The sequence below is a fragment of the Impatiens glandulifera genome, unplaced genomic scaffold (assembly GCF_907164915.1).
Source record: "Impatiens glandulifera unplaced genomic scaffold, dImpGla2.1, whole genome shotgun sequence".
Lineage (NCBI taxonomy): Eukaryota > Viridiplantae > Streptophyta > Magnoliopsida > Ericales > Balsaminaceae > Impatiens > Impatiens glandulifera.
This window is the reverse complement of record NW_025919452.1, coordinates 1-18337: the sequence shown is the minus strand read 5'-3', so window position 1 is coordinate 18337 and position 18337 is coordinate 1. Positions and strand designations below refer to the sequence as shown.

Here is an 18337-nt window from a genome sequence, read left to right as displayed (position 1 = left end):
CTTAGGTCGCTATACTCAATGGATTTAGTTTTTGTTGGATATTTTTGAAAACTTGAAGAGTTCTCTACCAAGTTCGTTTGTATCCAGAATAACGCCAACGCTCTTAACCCCTTCAAATCGACGGTTTAAGACGATGCGACTAAAACAGGATTGAACCAAACATGTCATCGATGTTTAATTCATAACTAATACTACATGGCTTAGTTTTTGGATTGCGACCTATGGTTGGAAAGATGATATATATCCCATTCGAATGGAACCAGTCGCGCGTTCCATTTAATGGCTAAGGTAGTCAATTTAGCCCGACAATCTGATGCAAGTTCACCCACTTCGTTCCATAAGCGAATTGGATCATGAGTGACTTTGAAAAATTCATATCTTTTATTTGTCTCAATCATTTTGAGAAAACGAGATACCATTGAAAATGTGTTAGATTTCATTTGATACTAAGTAGCACTCATGGTTTGACCTACAGCCCACGTGAGGTCGCCCATAAGCCAAACTTTCCACTTCAAGACCCATGGTGTTCCATCGAGAATTGTATGAACATGCGGCCAATCTTGAAGATTTATTCCAACACCAAAGTGGAAGCTACCAAGCTCACCTTTTGAGCGCATATTGGCTCAGCCTATATGGTGGTTTGAGTCAAGAGTTATGATTGTTTGAAGTTTCGGTTAATCCAGAATGACATGAAACCGAAATCGGAAAAGACCTAATTTCAAAATTTCGTAATTCGGTCTACACTTAACTATTTGGTCTAAGAAAGAGCTTAAAATGTAGATTGACCGGTTACCTACACAAGAAAAATAAGTCCAGGCGCGGTTGTGAAGGAATTAAAGTCGGTTTTGCTAAATTCATAATTCCTAAGTTATCCTTTACCTAAGGAGTATATAAAGGATTTACCTCATTTAATTGAGGATTGAGGGACGATTATTCATTTGCTAAATTTGACACTTGAGAGCAAGAGAGGGAGCCTCCTTATAGGGAAAGCAACCGATTGAAGACTGGAAGTTGTTTTCGACAATCCGGCGAAATCTATAAACTACAGTTCTTCTTTGATTCTTGTCTTCTTCATGTAGTTTTCTTTGCTCTCATGTTGTTGTAATCACATAGGACATCAGTTTTGTACACCGACGATGTCGATGTCGGGGATTGTTGAACAACAGTTTGATTAATTATGTTTGATTTTAGTTAATTGAATGTTTTTTGAATACTGTCTGGATATTTGGTTCACCCACTGATAGAGTCTTAGGGAGATTGAGTCTAGACTTAAGAAGAGGTTAGGTCAAGGCTAGCCTCGTTTTTAAATTTTGAAAGTCGTCGGAATCTTCATGTTTTGATCGCTGAAGGAAGAAATGTCGATCATCTTCAGCGATGTTCCAAACGGTTTCTTCGGCGCAGCAAAGCTGCGTTTGAAGCTCTGAAGAACAAGGAAGGCTTATGTGATGATTATGAAGTCATCACGCAGTCGGATAAGAAGTCACGAACGGTAACTGTCGTCTGTTCTGTTTTTTCAGATATGTAGAGGGCCTCTTTTCATGTCCTCTGTTTCCTCATTCTCCGGTCTCAAAGTAATCTCTAAAGGTCGCATCTGCTTTGAAGAGCCTTTATCGTGTTGAGTCCCGGTCTTCCAGTGCGTCGGCGAAGTCTAGGCGGAGCTCACCGGAGAAGACAACGTTCCAAATTGGAAGAACATAGTGTCGTTTTGTTCTTTGACTCAGGAATCCGTCAGGTCTCTCAAACAAACGACAAGGAAACAAACGAAGAGTTCGATTCGACGATTCCTATGTGTTATTCGTGCTCATCCTTTGTCGGAGAATCCCTACATGGCCTCGAGAAACGGCGATGTAGACGGAGGCGGAAGACGACGACCTTTCAGTTAATTTTTTTTTGGAATTTCCGAATTCCTGAAGTTCTAGGGCGCATTCAGTTTGGCCTTTAGACTTCTCAAACGTTTAAATTCTCCTAGAAATTTTAAAATCCGGAATTAATTCTTAAAATAGAATTAATTATGATCCTGAACTTTCCATCTTGTTCAATTTCGACCTAAAACTTCCAGATTCGAATCATTTTTAAAGGATTTAAATTCATTTGTCCCCTGGACTTTTTTCAACGTCCAATTTGGCCCCGACTTTATAATTATCTAATTTTGGATATAAAGTCAATTTCCAACTTTTTGGAAATTTGTTAGGACTTGTTTGGATTCATTTTATGTCAAATAACATTATTCTTTCAATTGGAGCCTTCAAACAATTTTATAAAAATTTAAAAAATGCATGGATGGTCTAAAATATTATTTTCAACAAAAATAATATTTTTCCACAATTTTTAGGGCCCATTTGAAAAATGACTTATTTTAGAATGCTCATTTCGGAAGCTCCATATATAGCCCGAAAAATTATGACATTTTCGAGTAGGTTCATAAAAATATTGTTGACCTCCTTGGAAATTTTCAGAATTTTTGGAACACTTTTGAAAAAAAAACTCGTTTTATTGGAGTCATATCTAGTGTCTCATAACCCCGAAAAGTTCTGTAAACGAGAGTAAAGTATTCCTAAACATATGTTTGACATGCACAAGAACTCTCGTGATTTTCTAACTCTCTTGGACAAATTCTCAATTTTAGTTGTTACATACTTCGGGACTCAAATTCCCCTTCTTCGTTTCTTAATCCATATTCCCATGAACTAGTGAAGTCCTTCATGTGCAAGGATTCATAGTCTTTCGACAAGAAAACATTCAAGTAAATCAGCAAATGCAAAAGTTCACATTGTAGTTCATATGTGTGCTCAAAGAGCGCATTCGATGATCTATTTCATCTTCTTTAAGTCTAAGAATACATAACAAGAGTCCAAAAACACCTTTGGACTAAGCATAGGATATCCTATTAAATATACTTAAAATATGATAAATGGACATTCAAGAATTCTAATGGCTTGGTGACAACCTTCATTGGAATCTAATTAAGAGATATGATTATTCCTTCTAAATTAACGACAAGGTTAGGGAACTCACAAGCAAAATAATTATGAACTCGTAATACAAATGTGTAACGTACCTTCACAAACAATGGTCAACTACATAGGAGTAGAGATTATCTCATTGGATAGGTACATAGATCATAGTTGTTGCGACCCTTTCCACATGTGTAACCAAGCACCGGATGACCGGACCCTTAATTCGTGAATACTATGTTTTCTTTCTTTAGTTTCTTTGTGAAGTAAACTAAAGTGACAACTCTTAAAGTCAATCAGATTATTACATTTTTGAATACGTACTAATCTGGAACTTGTACGGGTCAAGCATGGAAATATCTATGATATAGAACTCCACTTTGGTTCCTCGTCTCAAACAGATAAGACAACATCATATATGGATAGTTCTCTTATCTACTTTTTGTGAGATTCGAGAGGAAGGTAAGTCACGGGGGTTCTATAGCATAATTTTCATAGAACAATTTTTTTTCTAAAAGTGCACGGGTCGTGTTTACGATTTAAGTCTTTCGATGCGTCCCCTCCATAGGCGAAGCACTCGAAAGGATAGATAAGGCATGAAACCGACCAATTTCGGATCGCAAAAAATTCTTAAAGACTATGCATTCGAATGAACAAATTAATCTTAGGATTAGATCCTTCATGCCTTAAAAATACAAGAGGTTAAGTGTACTCCTAAAATTGGTAGACGAATAGGATGAGAAAGGGAGAGAATATTCTTGTGTAACGAAGAAAAGCATTTCTTTGGGTATGTGACCGGGGTAGCGAGCGAATTTAAACATGTACAAATGCCGTTAACTTATTATTTACGTGACATATAAATAAATAAAATATTTATGTCACTAATTCAACTATCGAATTTCAATAAATTGAAGGTTTTAACTACCGAATTTCAAAGTTGGTAGTCAAAACATTCCATTCACTGAAATTCGGTAGTTAAATTAGTGACATGAATCTTTTATTTATATATATAATAAGTTAACTGCGTTTAAAATTGTTAAGTCGTGTTTTTACAACTTTAATGACCAGAAGCCCAAAATTATGATGGCTAAATTTTTTTATTGTTTTATTGTCTAAAGTTCTAAATATTGGTCATTTTGGATCGATTATATTTGTTACATCTGAATTACATTATTTATTAGATTGAAAATAGTTAATAACCATCCAATTTTATTTGAGTGCTTAATTTTAAAGTTATTATCATTAAAAATAATTATTGTTTAATCATCAAGATAGTTAAAATGATAAAAATTATATATAAGAGATATTTTTTACTTAAAAAATATAATTTAAGATCCTGTTTGGAAACGTCCAGCTGGGTTTGGGCGATTTTTTTTTTAATTTACTTAAAATTTATTTTTAAAATATTTTATTGGGGTTAATTTAGATGAAATAATATTATAGATTTTAATTGTGAATATATTAACAAATTTATTAATATTTATTAGTTCAAATTTAGCTTTACTCCCACTTAATGTGTTTCTAAATTGAATGACTTCTTTTCAATTGTATGTACTATTTTTATTTAATTTATTTTCAAAATTTTGAAATTCTTAAGATTTTTATCATTTAATAAATTAATTATTGGTTAAACTTAAGATTCAATATTTTAAAAGTGACTATTAAAATAATATTGCACTTTTTTAATTAATTATAATATAAGGATTTCTAAAATATTATGAAAATGTAGGATAATTTTCATTAACTCAATATTGTGAAATGAAACAATATTGTGATAATGATTATCATCTTAAAAAGTAATTGACTCATTTAAAACAATATCAACAATAACAAAATCATAACAGCTCAAAAAATCAAAAAAATTAAGAGAATTAGGATCCTTATATATTTTAATTACTCAGTATATTACTCAGTATCTTAAATATTTCTATTCAAAATTGAGATTTCATTGTTATATGGTGTTATAACGGATGCAAGAACAATGATAATAATAATAGTAAAAGACAGAATGAAAACGACACCCAATTTAACGTGGTATCCAGCAAAATTGCTGACTAATCCACGGGCAGAGCCACTGAAAAATATTTCACTATAATCGTTAACACGGATTACAGATACTCAGAATAGTTCAAGAGAGAACTAACAAATATTGGATGCAATAAACCAAAGAGGGGAGAGTTTCTTTTATACACTAAGAAACTTCCCCAACTCCCATCATCTTCCGATGTTGGACAATCATCAAAAAAAAAGAATATTCTAGGCAAAGAAACCAACAAATCTCCACTTTGACTTGAATATTTTCCCAGATAGCCAGATGCACCAGATGTACTTTAAATACCAGATGTGTCAGATGCATTACACTGAATACCCAGATAAACAGAACAGATGCATTACACTGAATGCCTAGATAAACAAAACAGATGCATTACACTGAATGCCCAGATGTGACCTGCTCTGCCTCAGGCCTTGCCCCTTCAAGGGCAATCAACAACTTCTAACATTGAGCAAATTCAAATAGTGTTGAAACTTGCTCTGCGGAACTGGCTTGGTAAACATATCAGTTGTATTGTCTGCAGTCCCCACTTTGTTTACCTTGATCCTCTTCTCACTTCTCAGAAAATGGTACCTCACATCAATGTGTTTTGTTCTTTCATGGTGAAATTGATCCTTGGTTAAGCATATTGCACTCAAACTGTCGCAGTACACTGAAGCCTGATCGTGGTGTAGACCCAAGTCACTAACCAATCCTTTTAACCAGATTCTCTCCTTAGCAGCTTCTGTCAAGGCCATATATTCTGCCTCTGTAGTAGACAAGGTTACTGTCTGCTGCAGAGTAGCCTTCCAACTCACAACAGAACCACCAAGCGTGAATACATAACCGGTCATCGATCTTCTACTGTCTACATCTCCAGCATAGTCAGAATCTGAGTAACCAGATACTAGACACTGACTATCACCACCAAAACTGAGACCAATATCAGATGTACCCCTGAGGTAGCGGAAAATCCTCTTCACTGCTTACCAGTGTTCCTTACTAGGGTCTCCCATGAACCTACAGACAACACTAACAGCATGTGCAAGATCCGGTCTAGTGCAGACCATAGCATACATCAAGCTTCCCACTGCACTAGCATAAGGAACATGTGACATGTATTCCTTTTCCTGAGATGATTTAGGTGCAAATGCTACAGACAAATGTGCATTTGAAGCACTAGGAGTATCAATGGTCTTAGCAGTAGCCATTCCAAACCTTGATAGAACTTTTTAAATATACCCCTTTTGTGACAAGAATAACTTCTTATGACTTCTATCTCTGTAGATCTCCATTCCCAGAATTTTCTTAGCAGCACCTAAATCCTTCATTTCGAATTCTATACTGAGTAGTCCCTTCAACTTTTGAATGTCATACTTCTTCTCAGCAGCTAGCAACATATCATCTACATACAATACCAAATAGATGAAGGAACCATCTTTGAGCTTGTTGTAGTAGACACAATTGTCATACGGACTTCTTGAATAGCCAATCTTAAACATGTAGCTATCAAACCGCTTATACCACTGCCTCGGGGACTGTTTCAGTCCATATAAGGACTTCTTCAACTTGCAAACATATTCCTCTTTTCCAGGTTCCTAAAACCATTTGGCTGAGTCATGTATATCTCTTCTTCCAACTCTCCATGTAAGAAAGCTGTCTTCACGTCTAGTTGTTCAAGTTTCAGGTCCTGATGTGCAACTATAGCAAGTAGCACCCTAATGGAAGTATGTCTGACTACTGGTAAGAATATCTCATTATAGTCCACTCCCTCTTTCTGACTGAACCCTCTAGCAACTAACCTGGCTTTATACTTGACCCCCTCAGCTGGTGACAACCCTTCCTTCTTCTTGAACAACTATTTACAAGTGACAACCTTTCTCCCTGGTGGTATTCTAGCTAATTCCCAAGTCTGATTCTTTTGAAGTGACGCCATCTCATCTCCCATGGCAGCAAGCCATTGGACAGACTCAGTACCCGTAACAGCTTCCTTGTAGGTGGATGGCTCATGAGGATCCACTTCCTCTACAACCTGTAAAGCATAGGCAACCATGTCCTCATAGCCATACATTGAAGGAGGTACACCAAAATTAGCTCTTCTAGGACGATTAAGAGCTAGATTTTGATGTTCTACAGATGATGATGGAGCAACTGGAAAATCTACCGCTGAAAGTGGTTGAGAAAAACTCTCATCTACTTCACAACTAGCCTCAGTCATTTCATGCTCCACCTGTTTCTCGACACCACAATCTATCTGCTCATAGGTTGAAAACCATTCCCTCCTAGGACAAATATGGTAAAATGCTCCAGAATCCAGAACCCGCACATCAGTGTAATGTGTGTGACCATCAGCAACTAAGGCAATATCCTCTTCGGAATTTGTACCATCTTCAGCAACTGCAACAGTACCTGGTGCCTTCTCATGTTGATTTTGTCTCTTTTTTGGACATTCATTCTTCCAACTGCAACAGTACCTTGTACCATCCTTACAGTAATTGCACACATCTGTTGGTTTCGAACCCCTACTGACTGGTTTCTTGGGGAACTTCTTTTTCCCCGGTTTACCATATCCCTGTTGGTTATTTGCAATTAGCCCAACCGCCTGACTGTCCGAAACAGTGTCACTACAGCTATGTCGCAATTCTCTACTGTGAAGGGCAGATCTAACTTCTTCTAAAGCCAATGAATCTTTACCACTAATGAAAGACTCCCTAAAGTTTTCATATGATATTGGTAAAGAAACTAACAGAATCAAGGCAGCATCCTCATCATCTATCTTAATATCAATATTACGCAGATCTAATAATATTGCATTTAATTGAACAAGATGGTCTCTAAGAGGTGTACCTTCTTGCATACGCAGACTGAACTGACGTTGCTTCAAAAGGAACTTGTTGGTTAAGCTCTTCTTCATGTATAAAGTCTTCAGCTTAGACCACAAATCAGCAGCGGTTTCCTCCTCAGCCACCTTAATAATGATATCGTCTGTCAAAGCCAAGAGCAATGTTGAGTGTGTCTTTTCTTCCAAAGACTTCATATCAGCAGGTGGTGGGACAGGTGCAGGCTTCATCAAGGGAGCCCATAGGCCGTGTTGTTTCAACAATGCCCGGACCTTGATCTGCCACAGACTGAAACTATTCCTCCCATTAAACTTGTCGGCTTTCCAACTTTTACATCCAACCATCGTTCTTGTCTGAGCAGATCTGAACAACCCTGCTCTGATACCAGTTTGTTATAACGGATGCAAGAACAATGATAATAATAATAGTAAAAGACAGAATGAAAACGACACCCGATTTAACGTGGTATCCAGCAAAATTGCTGACTAATCCACGGGCAGAGCCACTAAAAAATATTTCACTATAATCGTTAACACGGATTACAGATACTCAGAATAGTTCAAGAGAGAACTAACAAATATTGGATGCAATAAACTAAAAAGGGGAGAGTTTCTTTTATACACTAAGAAACTTCCCCAACTCCCATCATCTTCCGATGTAGGACAGTCATCCAAAAAAAAAGAATATTCTAGGCAAAGAAACCAACATCTGGTCTTTTTTCTCAACTCTTCTACGATGTACTCGTAGTTTTCATAATCCTCGAAATCAATATTAATGTAATACTTAATATAATGTTTTTTCATGACTAATTATAGTTTTTTAACATGTTACATTGCCATCAATTTATTCTCAAGAGTAACATTCTATCAACTCATTCTAACTCTAAAATAGAACCTTCATGGACAATAGCAAAACATACTTGTACATTTGTGCAAGCTTTCCGACAAACCTAATTTTATTATAACTCCATTTTAACTCGGGATCGTGACAATTTCAATGATTTTTTTTCGAGCTCTTTAAAATGAACTGTCTTAAAATAATAATAAAAGAAGTCAAATCTTCCTCTCAATAAAAGAAGAATCACATTTCTTACATAGAATTGAACTTAATGAATTTCTAGAGTCAATATTCTTTAAACTCATAATTTCAATTATTGGTTATGTCAAAATTGAGTTTATAAAACTCCATTTTTTTTTTATAATTATAGGGTAATTAATTTTGTTAGGTTAGGAATAAAGCATGGATAGTCCCTTAAATCTCTCTTTTTCTCTATTTGTTGAACCTCAAATTTGTTTAACTGTCATAACTAACATATGCATGATCATATATGGTTCAGCTACCATTCCTCTCCTGCAGCCAATCTTCCCATCTGTCAGGCCACTCTGTGCAGGGGCTTCAAGAGCTTCTTCAAGCAGATGGCCTTTTGGTTTATATCTTTAATTAATTTATCTTCTTTCTCTTTCCCTTTTTCTCTCTAACCCTAAAACCAAAAAATAAATAAAAATTTATCCTCCACCAATAATTTAGTTTAAAAAATAAGTCATGGAAAGCAATGACAATAGTGGGAAGAAAAGAATCATCATCCTCACCGTCTCTTCCTTGCTCCTAGTAGCTATGGTGATCGCGGTCACCGTCGGTATAAGTCAAACCGACGATGACGCCAGCAAGAGATACGATCACCAAGAACTAACCGCCCATGCAAAGGCTGTCCAAAGTATATGTCAACCAACCGATTATAAAGAGGCATGCATGCAAAGTTTGGCACACGCGAATTCGACCGACCCGAAGGAATTGATTCGCGCCGCATTCGATTCCACGAAGAAAAATATTAGAGAGGCAGCCAATAACTCTACATTGCTCAAGGAGCTGGCGAAGGATCCTAGGACGAAAGATGCCCTAGCCGGTTGTAAAGAGATGGCGGATATAGCGGTTAAGGATCTCGAGAGATCGTTGGATCAAATAGCAAATATGGATGTTATACATTTCGATTCTGTCTTAGCTAACTTGAAGGTATGGCTAAGCGGAGCCCTAACTTACCAAGGGACGTGCCTTGAGGGGTTTGATAACACGACGGGAGAAGCGGGGGAGAAAATGCAAGAGTATTTGAAACTCGGCATGCAATTGACTAGCAATGGTCTTGCCATGGTTAATGAGATAGCGCACGCTCTTTCGTCCCTCAATCTCGACGAGCTTCAAGGGATGAACCGTCGGTTGTTATTCGATCAGGATCTAACGGTCGGTCACGACGAAATACCTTTTTGGGTCGATGGCGGTAAGAGGAGACTCCTTAGCTCAAAACTTATCGACAATCTTAAACCTAATATGGTTGTGGCCAAAGATGGGAGCGGAAAGTACACCAACATAACCGCCGCGCTACTCGATATTCCTCGTAATAGCGACGACACGTTTGTTTTATACATAAAAGAGGGTATCTACGACGAGAAAATTCAAGTCGATCGGAACTTGACTCATTTGGTCATGTATGGAGACGGTCCGACCAAGACTAGGGTCCGAGGTCGATTAAATTGGATCGACGGGGTGTCAACTTTCCATACCGCGACGGTCGGTATGTACAAATCCATTTAATTTTATTTAGACAAGTCATTCTTTAAATATACTATTATTAGGTTAAAAAAATCAAAACAAACCTTTAATTCACATGCATGCATGATGCAGTTATTTTGGGTGATCATTTCATTGGGAAGGACATTGGATTCGATAACTACGCGGGTCCCGAGAAACATCAAGCGGTCGCACTACGAGTCGGTTCCGACATGTCGATTTTCTACAATTGCCAAATAGACGGTTACCAAGATACCTTATACGCCCATACATACCGACAATACTATCGTAATTGCGTAATCTCGGGGACAATCGATTTCATCTTCGGCGATAGCGCCGCGCTCTTCCAAAACTGCACGATGTTGGTGAGGAGGCCATTGGATAACCAAGCCAACATCATCACAGCCCACGGTCGAAAGGAGCCTCGTCAGCCCACGGGCCTCGTCTTGCAGAACTGCAACCTAGTAGCCGATCCGGCTTACTACCCCGATAGATTCACAATCAAGACTTATATGGCTAGGCCATGGAAGGAATTTTCTAGGACGATTATTATGGAAAGTTTTATCGACGATTTAATATCTCCCGACGGTTTCATGCCATGGGAAGGTGAATTCGGGCTAGATACTTGCTACTATACCGAGTACAACAATAGGGGTCCCGGATCTATTAAGTTTAACCGAACTACTTGGCGGGGGATTAAGGAGGTAAGCAAAAGCCTAATCAAAGAGCATTTCACTGCGAACAAGTTCTTGGATGCAAAATCTTGGTTATCGAAAACCGGGGTGCCCTATTATCCCGGTCTCATATACCCAACACCTCTCGATAGACCAAATGCTGCAAAAGATGACGACTTGTTGGACTTGGAACGAGATAACTCAAATAAGCACAACTTTGATAACGCCACCAACAGTGTTCTTGCAGCCGGTAACATTACTGATAACTCCACCGCCGTTGCTAACGCGACTGCATTCGTCGCGAGTATACTTGCCCCAACTCCATCCTCAAGCCCGGTCCCTGGCCAAGCTAACGAGACCAAGTCCGATAAGGAAGAGGAGAAGGAGAAGAAAAAAGATGAAAAAGACAAGAAAAAAGAAAAGAAAAAGGAGGAGAAGGCAAAGGATAAGGAAGAAAAGAAGGAGAAAAAGGATAAGGAAGAGGATGAAGACAAGGCAAAGGAAGAAAAAGATAAACAAAAGGATAAGAAGGAAGACGAAGACAAGGCAAAGGAAAAGAAAATATCAGAAGATGCGTCGGCACCAAGTAGCAATCAAAAAAAGCCGCTTACTAGTCTTACCTACGGTATTAATAACTAAAGAGGTTTAGTTACCATTTTCGTCGCTTTAATTTACTAATGTATTTATGTGTTATTTTATTTTTGTTTTGTTTTGATTGATTTGAAGAATGGGGTGTCACAATCTTGTGACTCTCTAGTTATTGTCATTTGTATTGTTACCGCATGTAGGTGCAATCAGACAATTGTCGATCAACAAGGCACATTCTCTGTTCCACACAACAAACATTTATGTGTCTTGAGAAAAAAACAACTGAAAAGAAGGGTTGAATGTCTGATAATTTAGCCATCATTATAAAATATTTTGTATAAGATTGTGACCCAAATAGTTTTGCCAAATTGGGATTTTTTTTAAAAAAAAAGTCTCTTCTCACATTTATGTACTATGTTTTGTAAGTTTGTATTGTATATTATAACATGTAACATCTTTATATTATAAGAATCAATTTTAATCTTGAAGCCCGAAGACTTATTTGTTGATTAAAACAATAAACACCCCGATTAACAATTCAATTCGTCGCTAAATTAGCATTCGTAATCTACATAAGTGATCATGTTCAATATTTGTACGAAGATTTTCACAAATATCATTCAAATTTGGACATGAACCTCTTGCTATTTTTCATATATTTCCTTATGGAATAGCTTCAACTTTAATCAGCCATAAATCATTGATTCATCAAGAAGCACCAAATCAATAAATGCTTTGTTAGGAAGAGAATTAACTTAACCATTCACATTCATTTTAAGAGGAACTCCCATTTTTTTTTTTAACATTAAGTTTCGCGTATAGAAGGTGGATACCCCAGGTTTCGAGCCTCTCTGACGTCCTAGGTTTGAGCTCGTGAGATGGCAAGTTCCGCTCATCTAATTAAATTGGTTGAGTAAGTTTACGAGTTATGTGTTTAACCCGCGGGAATTAGAAAAAAAAAATTCGTCTTAAAATTTGTTTTTAAGTCTTATTGTTTGATCTTAATTATTTGATAATTGAATATATATATAATTTATCTAAATTGTAAATATTTTGTATGTTTCTATTTAATATATTTATAGGGTTTTAAATTGTTAATATTTGTATATTAATAATAAAATAAATGTTAATTGTAAAGTCAAACGTCGGTAAATGGTAACACCGTCGCAATTAGTGAACTTGTTTCTGGCGCAAAATATCTTTTACCGACGTATTCCATAATGCGACGCAATACTTACCGACACATATTTCAACTTAGTTTATAAGCGCCGGTAAAAATATTTTCCGAAGTGTGCTACTCATTTGAATTATTTACTAATAAATATGTTTTATACAATCTATATATATATATATAATGATGCTTAATTTTTAAAGTGTCCGGATTGTCGGGTCGAGAGCTGTGGTTAATTTGGATATATGTGAGAGTAAATTGATACTTGGGTCGGATTGTGGGTTAACCCGCTCATAAACTTAAAATGGTTAAAAATAAAATTAAAAATGTTATAGGTATGGTTCAAACTTGCAACCTAACAAAAACAAGTACAACCTTTTAACCAACTAGGCTAATAACACTTTATATTTTAAATTAAACTCAAAATTTGATAAACGCGTGACATTTTAACAATATAAGTTCAACTTTTTAACTAACTAATCTATATATATATATATATATATATATAATGATGCTTAATTTTTAAAGTGTCCGGATTGCCGGGTCGAAAGCTGTGGTTAATTTGGATATATGTGAGAGTAAATGGATACTTGGGTCGGATTGTAGGTTAACCCGTTCATAAAAAATTTACCGTAATATTTTTTTCACGATTTTTTATATTATTACTCATACAAATACACGGGATACATGCTAGTGTTTTTAATGTTACTTAGCTCAGATATGAAAAACAATTTATTATTTTGGATAAGGCTTAAAATCAAAACTATAAATTTATGAATTGGGATTTTTCATGACATTTTTAACGACTACAAATTGAATAATAAGTATTTTTAAAATAATTAATATATTATTGCATAATAACTTATAATAATCACATAAAAGCAACAACATTTATCTATTTTACATATAAATTTATATTTTTTAATAATTATTACAATATAAAAAATTAAGAAATAGTGTGTAAAATTATGTATACAAGCTTTTCCAACTAATGTATATAGATTATTATAAAATCTTTTATAAACTAATTTTTAATTTATTTTAAATAACTGATAACTTATTTGAATTTTACCTAAATAGTTAATTTTATTTTTTGTAAAACTAAAAAAAGTGTAAACAAGTCAAATAATAATATGATAAATTTTAAAGTCACACAAAAATAATTAATTAATATTACTTAAGAAATTTAAATGGTATAATTGTAAAATTGACAATGTTTAATAAAAAAAAAATAATGATAGAGGGAACGATGTTCGGGAAAGCGACTCCACCTAGTAGTCACAGTTGGAAAAAAATTATCATGTAAAAAGTTAAGGAGATAAAGAGATTTCGGGAAGGAATTGTCCCGAACATTGTCATATTCGAGAGAACATTGTCATATTCAAGACAGAATAATCCCGAATATTGTCATGTTTGGGACGGAATGGTCTCGAACATGGTTTTCTTTCTTTAACTTTTTACATTTATATTTTTTCTATCTAATTTTTTACCTGATAATTTTTTTTATTATTCTAATGTGACTTATTTTTTCTACGTGGCCATCAGATGAGAATCGTTATAGAGAGTTGTCCAGCGTCGTTCTCTATCATTACTCATACTAAAATTAATATTAACAATAAATTTAAAATATTTAATATTTAAATATTTAATAATAAAAAAATTAAATTAACAAATAAAAATATCTAAATTTAAAAGACTCAATATTTAAATTAATTTAATAATATTTAAAACTAATATCTCAACAAATATATCTCTACTATTATAACCTTAAATATTAATAATTATATTTATTAATAAACTTAATATATTAAATATGAATATTAAAAATGTATATTAATATTTTTTAATTTATATATTTAATTATAATTTATTCACATAATATATTATTCTATGAAATAAATTTATATTAAATAAGTAATTAATATATAATAAATCAAATTATACAAATATTAATTTATTTTTAATAAATATAAACCGGGTTGGACCGGAGTGACCCGACCCGGAAATACTCGATGGATGGATCTAAACCGGGTAGCATCTTTCTGGCTGGCTTTTCTGCTACGCGATCCATTTGTACTGAAAATCAAACCCTAAAAAAGTTGTAGGAAGAAGACGAAGAAAATGTTTAAGAAGTAAGTTCTCTCTTTAGATAATCTCGTTTTAATCTACTTTCCAGTTTATTTGCACGTCATTTGCCTATTCTTTGTCTCTAAAAGTGAGATTTTTTGAAATATCGATGGTCTTCGATTTCCTTAAGACGAAGAAAGTGATCATTTCTTCTATTTTTCTCCGCCATCATCGCTGTATGTGTTTTGTTGTATTGATAACTCTTATATTTTACACTGATAAAAGAAGTTAATGAATGAGATCAATGTCTAATAGCCTTATTGCAAGCTTAATAATGGTGTCTGCTATTAAATTATGCCTGTTAATTGGGAAAAAAAAATCTAGCTCTTTTGTCTTTTAGTTTGTTGGTAGAAATTTTATTCATGGCCATTGTTTATGAACCATTTACTCATTCAGTCTTGATTACTTAGAACATAGTAATTAGGGTAAATCATTAATGTATGTCTTATATAGTTGTCAATGAACCCATTAGGCTAGCCACCAAGTCTCTTGCTCCTATTAAGTCCAGCCTTAGTAGAAGTGGGTAGTGGCACTGGGTGGACAGTCTACCCGCCCTTAAGCCTAAGCATCCGCTTCTTTTCTGGATGGGGTGGTGCTTGCCACACATGCTCCGCTCGCTTAACCAAAACTGGAAAAGCAGCTCTTTTTATCCTCATTGGATTGGACTTCTCAAAAGAGGAGCTAACCCTACTCCCGGCGCGGGAGACAGGGAAAAAGAGAAGGGTCGGGTCAGTCTATTCGGTCTTATTAGTCCCCTTCAGAAGTAGAACAGACCAAACGTTTCAGGTTCGATTCCACTTGGAATACCTTAAGTTGAAGTGGGGCCATGATGGTGGGAGGTTGTGTTAACTTCTTTTAGATAATAAACTCTGGTTTCAATAGGTGTCAATGAAAATGTTTTAGGTTTGATTCTCATTAAGAACGTCTTAAGTTGAAGTGGGGAAGTCTGGTTCTTTTAGATAATAAACTCTGCTTTCAATAGGTGTCAATGAAAAGTTAGCTGATTGATTTGTGTTGCATTCATATTATATAGGTTTGTTTTGTCTGTCCTCTTTTGTTATATTTTCTCATTTGTTTCTCTTTTTATTTTATTTTCTGTGGTGGCATTTTTTTCAAAAGTTAGGTTTTCTTGAAATTTAAGCAGTAACTGAAAATTAAGCAAAATAGTAGTAGAAGATTTGAACGCAACTATTGGAAACCTATTCTGATAACTTTGACCTGTGTTTGGCGTATGCAACAAAAGAATAGAATGATAAAACAAACCTTACCAACCTCAATTGTCTTTCCTTTAAGTATGCATATTTTGTTCTTTTTATAGTTTTGATATCTGATTAATTAGTTTAGTGAATATTTTGTAGATTCTCCACTGAAGAAGTTTCTGGACAAAATCAAGTTAAGGCATCTGTTCAACGCAGGATCCGACAAAGTATTGCTGAAGAGGTTTGTGTCTCTTTAACTTATAGATTTTGTTTTTAGCTTAACGTAACTGTTCTTTCGCTTTCAATGCAGTATCCAGGCCTTGAACCCGTATTGGAGGACTTGCTTCCCAAAAAGTCCCCTCTTATTGTTACTAAATGGTAAGCTTCAATTTTTTTCCTTTCCTTTAGATGATCACATCCATCCATTTCCACATGTTATCTTTTATAATTTATTACTTTGATATTTGTTCTATTTCCTCCCAGCCAAAATCATCTGAATCTGGTCGTTGTCAATAATGTGCCACTGTTTTTCAACATACGCGATGGACCCTATATGCCTACTCTGCGACTTCTCCATCAATGTAAAATATCCACTCTCTTTAGATCTATCTGGTTTGCTTAATCGTTATTTTAAGCGCAAGCCACGTGTAACTGTTCTATAATTGAGATCTAAACATGAACTTAATTAGATTCCTCTTAAAAGGGTAGAAAGAGATATGTTTGATTGGAATTATATCAATTGAAATCTTAAATACTATGTTTTCTATGTTATGTGGGCAGTGGGCTTTATTGTGTGACATGCACCAAATTTTTATCTTCTCTTTTGTCGGTTTTGATTACTGGAATAAGACATGTAGCTTTTGTTGTTAGGGTTATACTGTAGAAGTGCATTTTGAAGCTTCTAATAGGTGTTGTGTCCACACGGAAATTTTTTTTGCATATGGATTGAGTTATAAACAAGGAAAGAAGCTCATTTTGCTTCCTAAACTTTTACAAATGGCTAAAAATACTTGTTGTCGTCTATCTCTTGTGTAACAACTCCACGTTAAGTTCTTGCTATGCACTTTAGAAAGAGAATAATTACCCATTTGGAAACACTTTTGAAATCTGTTTCAGATACAAAAAATATGGAATCTGTACTAAGTTTAGTTTCCAAACATGTTTGTACGAAAAGAGAAAAAAAAATGTTTTCAAATTGGGCAAATATCTCAGTTTATGATTGGATTAAGGAACTGCAACATTTGTATAAAGATTATTTAAGAACATAACGAAGTTTGTCAAGATATAATGCACATAAGTAAATTGAGGAATTCCGTAAGCAAAACAAGTCCGACTCAAGTTGAGGAAGTAAAACGTGTCTTTGATGCAAATTTTTGAAGCAAGATGAGCTTCTTTCTTATTATAATCAACTCCAAAACGTTCTCACATTATGGGGCAAGACCATTTTAGAATCTGTCTACTAATTGAAATTATGATGTATTGCTCTACATATTCTTCCTACAGATCCAGACATAATGAAGAAGCTACAGGTTGATAGGGGTGCTATTAGATTTGTCCTTTCAGGAGCCAATATTATGTGTCCAGGACTTACATCTCCTGGTGGCGCTTTGGATGACAATGTCGAGGCAGAGACTCCTGTTGTAAGTAGCTTCGTCCTGTATTGATTTAAAATATATCCATCTCCGTGATCCAGAAAAATCGACGTCTGTAATGTTTTCCAAAATTCACAATGATCTAAAATAAAAAAATCATCATCGAGAACAAAATCTCTATATCAAACAAAGCAAAAAAAAATATCACTATAACTTGGATCATTTCTAGACAATGATTTATAGTTGATCTTTGTTTTGTATTCATTTTATCAGGCCATTATGGCTGAAGGAAAGCAGCATGCTCTTGCTATTGGATTTACAAAGCTATCGGCAAAAGATATGTAAGTTATGCAATATATCGTCATTTGCCAATTAGTTATTTCAGTACATTATGGTTTCAAAGATATTTCAGAATTAAAGTTTTTCTCTTTTTATGTTCATGGGAGAAAATACTGCTATTAAATGATGCACTAGAAAATTTGTTTCTTACCCACCTAGAGTAACTAAACCCCTTTCCATATCTGCTATTTTATTTTGTACTTCTTTCAGTTCAGATTTCATAAAACAATTGCAGGAGCATATGAATATGAAGATTCAC

The 18337-nt window shown here is 34.9% G+C and overlaps 2 protein-coding genes across 2 annotated transcripts; both read left to right on the top strand.

Annotated features, from left to right (window-relative positions):
* The first annotated feature begins 9368 nt into the window (after positions 1-9368).
* LOC124917932 (pectinesterase-like) lies at positions 9369-11701 on the top strand. The gene is made up of 3 exons (XM_047458196.1): positions 9369-10392; positions 10503-11398; positions 11492-11701. The coding sequence occupies exons 1-3, from the start codon at positions 9369-9371 to the stop codon at positions 11699-11701; spliced, it is 2130 nt and encodes a 709-aa protein (XP_047314152.1).
* Positions 11702-14878: 3177 nt separating this feature from the next.
* Positions 14879-18119, top strand: LOC124917936 (malignant T-cell-amplified sequence 1 homolog). The gene is made up of 6 exons (XM_047458202.1): positions 14879-14953; positions 16307-16388; positions 16458-16525; positions 16631-16728; positions 17651-17787; positions 18013-18119. Exons 1-6 carry the CDS (start codon positions 14943-14945, stop codon positions 18082-18084), a joined length of 468 nt encoding a protein of 155 aa, XP_047314158.1. The 5' UTR covers positions 14879-14942; the 3' UTR covers positions 18085-18119.
* Positions 18120-18337: the final 218 nt, after the last annotated feature.